This window comes from Penicillium cosmopolitanum (assembly GCF_028827165.1).
Source record: "Penicillium cosmopolitanum strain IBT 29677 chromosome Unknown utg000003l:1.0-3747932.0:1.0-3751027.0, whole genome shotgun sequence".
NCBI lineage: Eukaryota > Fungi > Ascomycota > Eurotiomycetes > Eurotiales > Aspergillaceae > Penicillium > Penicillium cosmopolitanum.
Window position 1 is genome coordinate 1,807,993 of NW_026622673.1, and position 12,458 is coordinate 1,820,450.

At 50.2% G+C, this 12,458-nt stretch overlaps 4 protein-coding genes across 4 annotated transcripts; 3 read left to right on the top strand and 1 right to left on the bottom strand.

Moving 5' to 3' along the window:
• Positions 1-591: 591 nt before the first annotated feature.
• N7509_000724 (uncharacterized protein) lies at positions 592-890 on the top strand (the record flags this gene model as incomplete). The annotated part of the gene is made up of 2 exons (XM_056625361.1): positions 592-797; positions 866-890. 2 exons carry the CDS (start codon positions 592-594, stop codon positions 888-890), a joined length of 231 nt encoding a protein of 76 aa, XP_056493943.1.
• Positions 891-2,265: 1,375 nt separating this feature from the next.
• On the top strand, positions 2,266-3,787 carry N7509_000725 (M20 family metallopeptidase; the record flags this gene model as incomplete). The annotated part of the gene is made up of 5 exons (XM_056625362.1): positions 2,266-2,367; positions 2,420-2,802; positions 2,887-3,273; positions 3,358-3,485; positions 3,549-3,787. The coding sequence occupies 5 exons, from the start codon at positions 2,266-2,268 to the stop codon at positions 3,785-3,787; spliced, it is 1,239 nt and encodes a 412-aa protein (XP_056493944.1).
• Positions 3,788-5,018: 1,231 nt separating this feature from the next.
• On the bottom strand, positions 5,019-8,319 carry pmr1 (Ca(2+)/Mn(2+)-transporting P-type ATPase PMR1; the record flags this gene model as incomplete). Its single annotated transcript, XM_056625363.1, has 6 exons — positions 5,019-5,503; positions 5,559-5,594; positions 5,656-6,767; positions 6,827-7,692; positions 7,740-8,141; positions 8,209-8,319. 6 exons carry the CDS (start codon positions 8,317-8,319, stop codon positions 5,019-5,021), a joined length of 3,012 nt encoding a protein of 1,003 aa, XP_056493945.1.
• An 856-nt stretch (positions 8,320-9,175) lies between these two features.
• On the top strand, positions 9,176-10,994 carry N7509_000727 (kleisin alpha; the record flags this gene model as incomplete). The annotated part of the gene is made up of 2 exons (XM_056625364.1): positions 9,176-9,439; positions 9,513-10,994. 2 exons carry the CDS (start codon positions 9,176-9,178, stop codon positions 10,992-10,994), a joined length of 1,746 nt encoding a protein of 581 aa, XP_056493946.1.
• Positions 10,995-12,458: the final 1,464 nt, after the last annotated feature.

The following is a 12,458-nucleotide window of genomic DNA, read 5'->3' on the forward strand; positions in this document are numbered from 1 at the left end:
AACGCGTGCGCGTGGTGACGATCGCACCCCTCCCCTTTCACCTCGAGGGAAGAGCAAAAAAACAGTGACAGTGAGCTCAGGTGGCGTTGAGAAAGGGACTCATAATCTATTCGGAGTATAATATGTGAAGTACTAGTGGACTGTAGTGTATTGTGCTTGAGGTGTAGAGGTGAGAAGGAAGCTATGGACTATGAAGAAAGGCTGACTAACATTTTGGCACCTAGTTATTCCATTAACATCAATATACCCTTGGGTTAGAAGACATCACCATTCAAAGTTGGAGCATCAGCGATAAAGGTTTTTCTCCTCTTCATGATCGAAAGATGCGCAATCCAATTTCAGTCATGTTCCCAGATACAGAGTACTACAACAGAGTGATTGCGGGTTTCCCTTCCCTCCTGATCTTCTTCCGATTTGCTCTCCGTTCGGTGGTTTTTTGTGGTGGTGGGTTTCCAGTGGATTACACGGATATCGAGGATATTATAATTAGCGGGCTTTCGCTATTGAGGTACCCGGATCTGGACATGTTTCTGGATATAGGGGAGCTTGCAAGTTTTCGATTTATTTTATTTACTCTCAAGTCGCACCCCGATGGCTGATTTTGTTCTTGGTGATGCTTTTTTAGCACAGGTTTTGGGGACAAAGATCTCGAATAGGATCACTGAGGTCATGCTTCCGTATCCTTTGAAGATGGCCAAGCGAATCGAAGAAGGTGTCGACTCTATGATGGCTACCATCGACCAGGAGAAATCTTTCGACCTCGTGCCATACCAGCGGATGGCAAACATTGTCAAAGGGTACGTTCTTTACTTGCCAACCTCCTCCTGTGGGTGACCCTGGTTCATCAGCTAATCCGTAAGAGCAGTCTCCAAAAGCCGCGCGAGGCCTAAATTACGCATAGAGGCTGGATATTGAACGATTGGATGAGAGAATTTGGTTGCTAAATTTGGAGCTCGTGGCACGGCGACAGCGAACTGTTGAACGAAAGTCAGAGCGCCAGATAATCTGCTATCCCTAGGCAGGAAAGCTCTGCCATGGACAGCAAGCCCAGCTAGCGTGATAGTGCCACTTATTCTCCATTTCACTGGACTGTTCTTTTCTGGAAACTGTGTTCAGTGTGCATGGCACCTAAGTGAATGCCGAAGTCTTCTTCTGATCATATGGATGCAGGTATCGTCGGCCGCAGGCCTTGAGTCCTGAGTACTGTGCATGGAGTGGGTATATCTGCTTCTAGTTCATCAATCTTTACTTCTCCTCCGCCTGGGATGCTAATGCTGGCGCATGAACTGATTGATTGGGTACGGGTCTACCGGACTGAATCTCGTTAGCCCCACCGTTCGCATTTTAGGGGTCACCTCTATATAGCTTGATTCCACTCTCACTCGTGTCTCTGCTTCTGGTTTTGATTAAATGCCAGTCTTCCGAATCACCTGTTCGTCCATGAGATCAAGGTGTTGATTGGCCCACGAATAGTCCCGGTTTGACCGACGTATACCTCCAACACCCTTTGGACCAGACAAGACGACGACATTACGCCCTTCTCTTATTCTCAATCGGACACAATATAGAATCGCATTCAAAATGCATAAATATTAGTAACAGAATATAAGATAGTCAGGTGAGAGTATCTATATCATTCAAAGACGCTTGTGTCCTCTGTAGCTATTTCGCTATCTTTCAACTGCCCTCAGACCCAGTAGACAATCACGCAGCTACAAAACATGCCAAGAAACAACATCTCCAACACATCCCGATATCCTCTTAATAGCGGATTTCCGCGGAACTGAAGAACTATTTTCGAGCACGACAGGTCCGCTCGGCAGGGTGGTGGCGGCTCGGACCTCCTGGCTATTGCCGACAAGATTGGCGAGCGGAATTGCTCCATTGGCTGAACCGCCCAGCACATCGGCAAATTCCAAGCCACTCTGAACAAACCATCAATCATTGATTGCGGATATATCGCTGGTTTTCCTATCATTGGCCAACTGATAAGTATCCGATCGCCTAATACTCCAATTATGTTTTCGTTGGCCTTGCATTAGACGTGGTATGTCTGCATAAAACATCATTGCCCTTCTTACCCCACACTGGGGTTGTATCACGATAAGGCTCGTTCCCTTCGTAATTGATATTGAGAGAGGGGCCGTGGGGTATTGGGGTAGTATTTTAAAAGACTGGATTTCCCTTCGTTACCTCGGGTTCGAGTTTGGATTCGAATTGAGTTGATCTTTTACTTACACGGCGAATATCCAACATCAAAACAATATGGCAATCAACCCAGTCTCTATTCCCCCAGAGGAAGTACGCAAGGCTATTGACGCTGCTTTGAAAAAAGTCGCCAAGGGTCTCCGCGGGCTTAATCAATTTGTAAGCTCACCCAAACCCAGCTTTCTCGTAAGAAACAATCTCACAAATCCAGATCTGGTCAAATCCCGAACTCGCCTACGAAGAACACAAAGCCCACGATTCAATCTGCGACTTTCTCGAAGCACAGGGCTTCTCTGTTACCCGACACGCCTATGGTCTCGATACCTCCTTCGAGTGTATTAGCGGAACTGAGGGACGGCTTGTCAACTTCAATGCAGAATATGACGCTCTTCCAGGCATTGGACACGCGTGTGGCCACAACCTTATTGCAACGGCCAGTATAACCGCTTTCTTGGCGCTGGCTCATTTGCAGAAGGAATATAATATTGGTTGTCGGGTCCAGCTGCTTGGAACACCGGCTGAGGAGAACGGTGGTGGGAAGGCGAAATTGCTCGATGCGGGCGCATATAAAGAAGTCGATGTTTCTCTCATGGCGTATGATCACCCTTCCACCCTTCCTCTGGCTCTAAATCCAAGGACTTTTCTCTTCTCTTTTTTTCTTTTGCTTACTCCCTCCAGTCACGGTGGCCCAAAGAACATCATCGGGAGACCCTCCGATGGTGTCGCGGGTATTCTCATGAACGCACGAAAGGAGCTATATGTGGAATATTTTGGCAAGAATGCGCACGCAGGCGGGAATCCTTGGGAGGGCGTGAATGCACTCGATGCGTTGGTGATGGCCTATAATGGCATCTCCGGCCTAAGGCAACAGATCATGCCGGATGAGCGGATCCACGGTGCCTTCTTGGATGTGCCAAAGGTTGCGAATATTATTCCCGCGTACACCAAGTCATATTGGCAGATTCGGAGTCCGAGTCTGGAGGGTTTAGATAAGCTTATTGCGCGGGTGAGGAAATGCGCTGAGGGTGCTGCTGTTACTACTGGGTGTGAGGTTAAGATTGAGGAGTAAGTTCTCCCTTCTGTCCCGAGTTTCACTGAAGAATGGGTTTTGCAGAATATTCATGACTGATTCTTTGTTTCCCCTTTCAGGAAAGAATTATATACCGATATTGTCCTGAACGATACCCTCTGCGAGCGGTATACCTTACACATGGAGGAGTTGGGCAGGACATGTGTGAAGAAATATGACAAAGTCTTGACTGGTTCTACTGATGCCGGTAAGAGTTATCCTCAATTTTTTTACATTTATTTCTTGGCTTGAAATATTTACATCATTTCAGGAAATGTCAGCTATGCTGTCCCCACTCTTCACTCGATGTTCGGCATCCCGACTCCTGAAGGTTCTTATCCCCATCACCCGTCTTTCACTGCCAGTGCGGGAACCGACGATGCGCATGAGGAGGCTGTTGTCACTGGTAAAGGCTTAGCTTTGCTTGGGTGGGATATGCTAACCAATGATGAGCTTTTCACTGCTACGAAGTCTCAGTGGGAGGGACAAGTACCGGTTGCTGAGAAGTAGTTAGTATAGTACTCAGTGTATACAGGTCTCTTGTTTTAGTCTCGGATCATTGAAAGTGACGTCGCAACCTTGGAAATAATGATATTATTTTTCTTCGGCCTTTGGCCTAATACAGCCCCTAGCAATAATCTTTATGAGAAATTCAGCCTCCAAGTTCTGGAGTGGTATTCAATTGGGATCGTTAGAACCCAGAGGCATTTCCTCGGCCACGTTCGTTGATTGAGGGCATATTATCCAGGTCATGGTCGTACATAAGTAATACATAAAATCCAGGCTGGTAGATTGGTGATTGCCCAAACAGTTCCAATGTTAAGGGTTAGGAATCCGCACTGGGACTGCTAGTGGCAGCCTCCTCGCAAGGCATCCATGGATGATAGATAGTAGGGTGGTACTACCCAGTGGTACTTCAGTGCAGATATATATCCCAAGCCAACAAAATCAAACATACTCCCGAGGTCCAAAACTCCACCCCTTCCCAGAAAAGACCATGACCCAAACATCAAAATTGACAGAAAACAAAAATTAAACTCAACGTACACTCTCAAAAGTAAAAAAAGCAAGTCTGTTGTGCCTTCTTGCATTATCATACTTGTGTTCTGGTCTCACACGGCAAGTATTGAATAAACATGATTGGTTTACGGTGGTCAAGAAGTGGGGTAAATAACGGCACAGAATTTTAGCTCCATAGTGCACATTTTTCCGAGCTTAAACAAGTACCAGGCCGGCTGGCCCAATGGCAAGGCGCTTGACTACGAATCAAGAGATTGCAGGTTCGACCCCTGCGTCGGTCAATTTTTTGGTTATTTCGTTTCCTGTCTAAACGAGAGGGATCTGGATGGTGGGTGGGGGTGAGCTTGCTCTTCTTACCACAATTTTCCAAGGGGGAGGCTTCGTCCAAGTCAAGGTCGGCTTCAAGGGTTCGGCCAGGTTTTTTCTTGCACACAGGCTCTACCTCGCAAAAAAAAGGGGCTACTAGCATGAGATGTATTGGATCATTTATTTTATCTCTACATGTAAGGATTTGGCACAATGGAAATTAATATTGACTTCATTTACGGTCATGTAGATCTCACAATCGTGGCGACACAACAGCTCTATTATGTATAAGGGGACATTAACCCTTCCAATTCAATAGCTTTACACATCCACAGAGGGGCGGGAGAGACAAATGCCTTTTCCAAAAGAACAAGGGCATTGAAATATCCCACCCCTTCCAAAGAAAGAGAAAACATCAGACATTTGCGCTATACCCTCCACCCAGCCCTCGCTGACGGCGGAGATAATGCATATACTTGCGTCCCTCATCGACCCAAAAGACAGAGCTCGCAAGACAAAGCAGTTTGAACAGCGAGCCAAAGCTTAGTGGCTCGGTTTGGAAAACGCGTTGCAGGAAGGGCAGGTAGATGACGCAGGCCTGGCCGGCTAGAGAGCCCAGGACGGCGTAGTTGAACATCTTGTTGCCGAAGAGGGAGATTTCGCCGCGGAGGACGGATTTGCCTTCGCTTCGGCAGGTGAGTGCGTTGAACATGTCGAAGAGCACGAAGCAGGTGAATGTCATGGTGGTGTCGTGGGCTGTGACGACGCGGGACCGTTTGCCGAGGGGTTGTCCGTCGTCGATGTCGCCCATTTCGTGGATGTAGATTGCGAGCGTGCCGAGCATGATTATCATGGCAGAGGTGAGGACTCGCTGGATGAGGGGTTTTGTGAGGACCCGCGCTGTTTTGGGGCGTGGGGGGTCGGTTCATAATTGAAGGGTCGACGGGTTCGACACCGAGGGATTGGGCGGGGGGTCCGTCCATGAGGATGTCTGTTTTGGAGTTAGAATACGAATGCGTTGGTGGGTAAGGGTAATCGCAAGGGAAACTTACTGATCCACAGGATTTGCATGGCATTCAGTGGATTCTTGAAGCCGAGGGTCGTGCTGAGGAGTACGAGACTGAGCGCAGCCACGCTGGTACTCAGCTGGAAGGTGATGAAGTTTTGAATATTATAGAAGATGCCCTTGCCCTGTTCAATGGCTCGAAGGATTGTCGAGAAGTCATCATCGGTGAGAATCATGTCTGCGGCCTCCTTGGCAACGTCTGTGCCAAGCTTGCCCATCGAAATTCCAATGTCGGCCTTCTTCAGAGCGGGTGCATCGTTAACACCATCACCGGTCATGGCAACAACATCACCTCGAGACTGAAGAGCAGTCACAATCTTCATCTTGTGGTCTGGGCTTGTTCGGGCGAAAATGGAAGTTGTCGCGATCGCCTGTGTGAGTTCGGCCATGGTCATGCGATCAAGTTCATCACCGCGGATGACTGAACGTGCGCCGGCGCCTTCGTTGACCGGCATTCCAAGCTTCTTCGCAATAGCTACCGCGGTGGTCTCCGCGTCACCGGTAATCATTATGACTCGCACACCACCGTGCATCAGACGACGGATTGATTTGTGCACATCCCGACGAGGAGGATCATTCATACCGACAAGGCCGGCAAAGACTAGTCCATTATAGCGATCATCATCATCGGCAGGGCTGCCCTTGGGCGTGTTGGAACGGCTGTTGAACCCTTTCATGCCTCTCGACGAGCTTCGCACCGCACCGCTGGCAAATGCAAGAACTCTGAGGCCATCGCTGGCCATATGCTCTGCAGCCTGGCGAATAATATTACGACGGGGCTCATCAAGAATAACCTCTCGGCCATCCTTGGTCAAGTAGGTGTCTGAGCGAGCCAGAACCTGTTCCAGAGCGCCCTTAATATAGGCAACATCAGAATCACCGGGGCTACCGCTACCAATGATAACACCCATCCACTTTCGCTCGGAGCTAAAGGGAGTCTCGGATACACGGGCACTGATACGCTCACGGACATCATCTTCTCCGAGAGCGTCCAATAGATCCAGAATGGCAACGTCAGTTGGCTGCCCCACCCAGCGGCTTTTGACAGCACTAGAATTCCGGTCTAAGGTGGAAGATAGCACTGCCGCGGACGATGCGCTAGCTGGGGAGTTGGCATGGGTACGGGAAAGGCGAGAGTTGTTTGCAATGTTGCCAACCCGGAGAATGGTACGGGCAGCTGGACCGGGGAGAGGACTGAAGTCATATCGCGCTGAACCTCAAAGGGTTCGGTTGAGTCGAAATGCCACATCTTTGTAACAGTCATATGGTTGAGGGTGAGAGTACCGGTTTTGTCACTGCAGACAACATTGACAGAGCCGAGGGTCTCGACACTGGGAAGCCTGCGCATGATGGCTCCCCGCTTGGCCATACGCAGCACACCAAGAGCAAGAGTCACAGTGACAATAATCGGCAGACCCTCGGGAATGGCTGCCACTGCGAGCGAGACGCCAATAGTAAACATTTCAAGGAGCTTACGGCCCTGGAAGAGACCAATCACAACAATCAGAGCGATGACACCGAACGAAATATAGCTCAGTTCTTGGCCAAGCCGATCCATGGACAGTTGTAGCGGGGTTCGCGGACTTTCAATCTCTTGCAGAGAGATCGAGATACTTCCGAACTCGGTCTTGGCCCCGGTTGAGATAACGATGCCGTGACCATGGCCTGAGCGCACAAGTGTACCCATAAATGCAATGTTGTGTTGCTCATTGAGACGAATATCGGCACCAACGGCCCCTGACGCGGGGGCATCATAGAATGGCGATCGAGGAGGCTGGATGGCGCTGGGAGCTGCGAGAGTCCCACCATGGGTATGGTGACGAAGTGCCGCGCTGAACTTCACCACCGGCTCGTTTTCACCGGTCAGATTCGATTCGTCGATTGTAAGATGGGTTGCGTGAGTAATGCGAATATCTGCGGGGATACGGTCTCCTGTAGAGAACAGTACTAGGTCACCTGGCACCAGATCGGCAGCGGGGACCGTGGTGGATGCCTTGAGCGCAGCGGATGCCGTGCCAGGACTCTTACTCGGAGTTCCTCCATCTCTTCACCGGATTCTGATGTGCTGACCTGATCAGCCGCGGTCGTCCTCGAAGGCAAATCACGGATGAGGTGGGCAAAGTGCGGAACGAGTCGACCGAGTGCCTCCAGCGATTTCTCCGACCTATACTCCTGAACGAAGCCGACGGTCACGACAATGGTGACTGCAAGGGTAATACTTATAGCATCATCGTAGTTGCCCATCACAAATGAGATACCGGCCGAGCCAAGGAGGAGGAGGATCAGAGTTTCCTTGAATTGCTTGAGGAACCGCAACCACAGTGGCTCAGGTTCCTCATGGGGAAGTTCATTGGGGCCATCACGAGCAAGACGGATCTCAGCTTCTGCGGGGGTTAAGCCGTGGTGGAGGGAGGTGTGAAGTCGTTCGGCGGTCTCATAGGGCTCGAGCCAAGAGTATGTGGAGGTTGAAGCCTAAATTCGCAGACCCGGGGGATTAACGTAGTGTTTCAAGGAAAGGTCCATTGATATCAGCACCTACCGATGAGGGAGCATCTGGCCGGCCGCCTAGAAGGTCGGTCGCTGAAGGTTGCGGTGTTTCGATTTTGGGTGCATTATGCAGAGGCAATGCAGGTGTTGTCGACCTTGACATTTCTCATGCTTCGGCGGAGCGAAACGGGGGAAGGGGAGGGGAAGGGAGAATATAAAGGTAGAGGAGAAAACACAAGTCGGTTTTAGCGTAGGGTTATTCTCATCCCGCCTGGATGGGAGGTGATGGTGTCGATGGGGAGGGGCCACGTTCTTAAGAATGCGATCTGGCAGCAAGGTCCGGCGGTGGAGGATAGAGGGTGGGCGGTTTATCGGAGTCGATTCGGGGTGGAAAGGGGAACTTGGAAATCCAATTGTGAAACGAATCAACAATCGACTCAATGACAAAACCCAAGGAGAGGAAAAAGAAAAGAAAATGAGGCCTGGAACAGGGGGAACTGTCAAGGCGCGCGGACTGCAGTCGGATGCGTCCTGCGCGGTGATGATGCTTAACCCGAAGTGGTTAGCGAATGTTATGTCAGCTGGCTGACCTAACTGGATGACATAATACTGCTGAGTCACCATTTTTGAACCGTCGCCCCAGCCACCTAAATCAGGTGACTTGCCCTTCCACCTTCCGCCCTTCGATGCCTAAAGGAAAGGGACCCCCCTCGGCGCGCGCACATCACTCCCACTCATCCCTCGCGCCTCCAACTTGGACGTGTCTCTTAACGCGTCTACCAATCTTCAATACTGTTTGATCTCAACTACAACATTACAAATACACCGTTCATACTCGCAATCTTCTATCGCCTCGTCTCGCGTCATTGACACCGCTTTGAAAGTCTGTTATTATCCCCGGCTCTAGCGCGTCAAGACCCTTGTTACGCCTCACCCGCGCCGGGCGGGTTTCGACTTGTACAATCGCCTGAACATATCTGTTCGTCGCATACAGTCATCACTTAGTACCATTACGCGCCATGTTCTATTCCGAGACGCTTCTGTCAAAGACGGGGCCGTTGGCCCGCGTCTGGCTGTCCGCCAACATTGAGCGCAAATTGTCCAAGTCGCATATTCTGCAGTCCGATATTGAGGGCAGTGTCAGCGCCATTGTTGATCAGGGTCAGGCCCCTATGGCCCTGCGACTGAGTGGTCAGCTGCTGCTGGGTGTTGTTCGCATTTACAGCCGTAAAGCGCGTTATCTACTCGACGATTGTAACGAAGCTTTGATGAAGATCAAAATGGTTCGTCCCAAACTCCACTTTCTCTTTCAGTCAGAAATATTATTTGCATTCATGCTAACGTTACCCTCCCCAGGCATTCCGCCTTACAAACAATAACGATTTGACAACAACTGTGGTCGCGCCGGGTGGTATTACTCTCCCAGATGTGCTGACCGAGTCCGACCTTTTTACCAACCTTGATACCTCGCTTCTGTTCCCGCAAAACCTTAACCTGGAGTCAGATGGCAAGCATTCCGCTGGCAAGGATTTTGCCAGCAGCCAGATCGTTCCTGACAGCAGCTACCGTCGCTCCGTGTCACAAGAACCCGCGCGCCTTGAGGACCACACCCTCGTCGACCTGGATTTGGGTGAAGATGAGCTCCCCCTTGGTATGGATAGGTCTATGGAAATTGGTCGAGACGCTCCCCCGGCTCGCCCACTGGAAGACGATTACATCAACGACTCTGGAAAACTTATTGATAACGACCTGGAACTCGACTTTGGCGACGACGATGCCCCGCTTGATAAGATGGACATGGGTGGCGATGCTCACGACAACATCGACAACCTTCTGCAAGATGATGGAATGGATCTTGGTGATGATGACTTCGGTGGCCAAACCCCACGTCCCGCCGAAAACCGCGTCCGCAACTCAGAGAGCCCTCTCTCCGATGCTGGCTCCGCCCAGATGCACCAACTGGAGGAAGAATTCAACCATGATGCCACTGCCGAGCCCGAGACTGGCAAACAGACGCAGCGGGCTAAGCGCCAAAAGGTCCTCGAACCTTTGAAGCTGGAAAAGGACATTAACTACTCGACTGCTGAAGTCCGTGCGCTGCAAACCGATCGCTCTGCCATTACCAACCCTCCTGCCTACCTCCCCCGTGACCCTGTCTTCCTCACCCTTATCAACCGCCAGCAGAATGGCGAGTTCGTCTCAAGTATTTTTGGCGAAGAGAGCCACCGTGGCTGGGCCCCTGAAATCCGTGGTCTGTTGTCACTCGACTCCGTTAAGAAGGCCGGTGAGCTCAAGCGCAAGCGTGACAGCGGCATCTCCGACATGGACCTGGCCGGTGGTGACGTTCCCGCCCTGGAATTCGGTGATGACGAGGCTATTGTTGCCGACGATGAGGGCATCGCTCTCGACACTACCCTGAACCAGCACCCTGAGATTGACTTCCCCGGTGACGCCAGCCACTCGGAGCTGCAATTCAACGATGAGGATGGCATGAACCACTCCGTCGATGACCTCGATGACACCATCCGCCCCGTCGACAACGAGCCCGTCTCCATGGGCACCAAGCACGCCGTCCACATCCTCCGCGAGCGCCTCGGCGACTCTGAACAGAAGAAGAGCGTCCTCTTCCAGGACATGCTCCCCGAGCAGCGATCCAGCAAGGCCGACGCCACCAAGATGTTCTTCGAGGTCCTGGTGCTGGCTACGAAGGATGCTGTCAAGGTGGACCAGGGTTCCAAGTCCCTTGGCTCCGCGCTGAAGATCGGCGGCAAGCAGAACTTGTGGGGTTCGTGGGCTGAGGAGAATGCTGCGGCTAGCCAGCTGGCCCAAGTTCTGTAAGACGGTTCCATATTTTACTTGTTTTGTTTTACAAAGTATCAATGGCCGTCCAAATTCTGGCACGGGAAAAGGATATAACTGGCGCAAAATTCCATTCATGTACAGTTGAGTTTGAGATGGTCGATGGATTTCTGGAAGATCCGATAATTGAATTTGTTTAGTGGTAGCGTCGCCTTTGTTGCTTTGCTCTGGGGTTGCTATCAGGAGTTTTCTGGCGGGGTATGGAGAAATGGGGTTTTTATCTGTTCCTTACGTTATTTTTTTTGATGGGTTCTTTTGCTGGACAGTTTCGATGTGTTTTTCTGGAGTGATTCGATACATGGGTTTCCTTTTCCGTAGTGCTAGCTGTTTAGTTAATTGAACATACCAATCAACTCGCTCATCTCATGATCTCATGCAATTACTTCAGTTGATGTAGTATGTACAACGAACAATTCTTCAAAGTACAGGGTTCTAGCTGGATTTTCCTCCTGGCCACACTCAAGTTACAGAAAGCCAATCTTCCGTCGAATAAGCCCTATCTACGGATCGGAGAATTTCCTTGTGGTACTATGCAGATCATAAAATATGCGATGCGCCAAGGGCGTTGCTTTTTTGCTTTTTTCCCTCCGAGGTGCCACATGGCGAATTACTTGCTGCGCGATCATGTCAGGGTCAGTGAAATTGGGCTCAATCTGTGATGACTACTAGTAGCAAGTATTAATCAAATCATGCGATCACATCAGCTAGTCTGAGTCGATCTACAAAGTAAAACTTCAACATTACGCAAGTGCGGAAGTTGATGTCCGTTATGTCCGTTCGGCCCGAATCAACCCCAGACACAGCAAGGCAATGATAGATCCGATATGGTGTAAATTCGAATGGATCGATCCTATACACCGAAAATAGAAAATGTAGTGCTCTATCAGGGGAAGGAATACAGAAAAAGTGGATAGTGCGAATGCGAGCCTCGTTCAATGCAAGCCTTGTGCACTGCGAGCCTTGTGCTAAAACAAAGAGCGAAGGAAGGAGTGGCAATTAATCAGCTCGGCGTAGAACTAAGCCGATCAGTAACAGAACAACCCCCATGTCATATCTCCGAAGCGCACTTTGGCATGCTCATTTGTCGAGGCTAATTACTAGTACTTTATCCCACTCTCATCCCACTTTTGATTTTACTTTTGGCTTTACTCCGTATTCTTAATTGACTTCCCCCCATGATTTGATATAACCGGGGTCATAACTACCGACTACCGACTACCAACTTCGACTTGTTTGCTCCTGCAATATCTTGCTGACACACGAAAGAGAGGAGTTGCTACTAGTACTAGTATTACTTGCTAGCTCACCGACTGGCTCGGGATTTGATTTGATTTAATTTCGAGACTAGCGCCGCGGTCAAGCTCTACCAACGTCTAGCCTCTTCCCCACCTCGGAAATCAAGCTCCTTCAAGTTGCCGCTTCGGACATCGAGCCGACTCGATT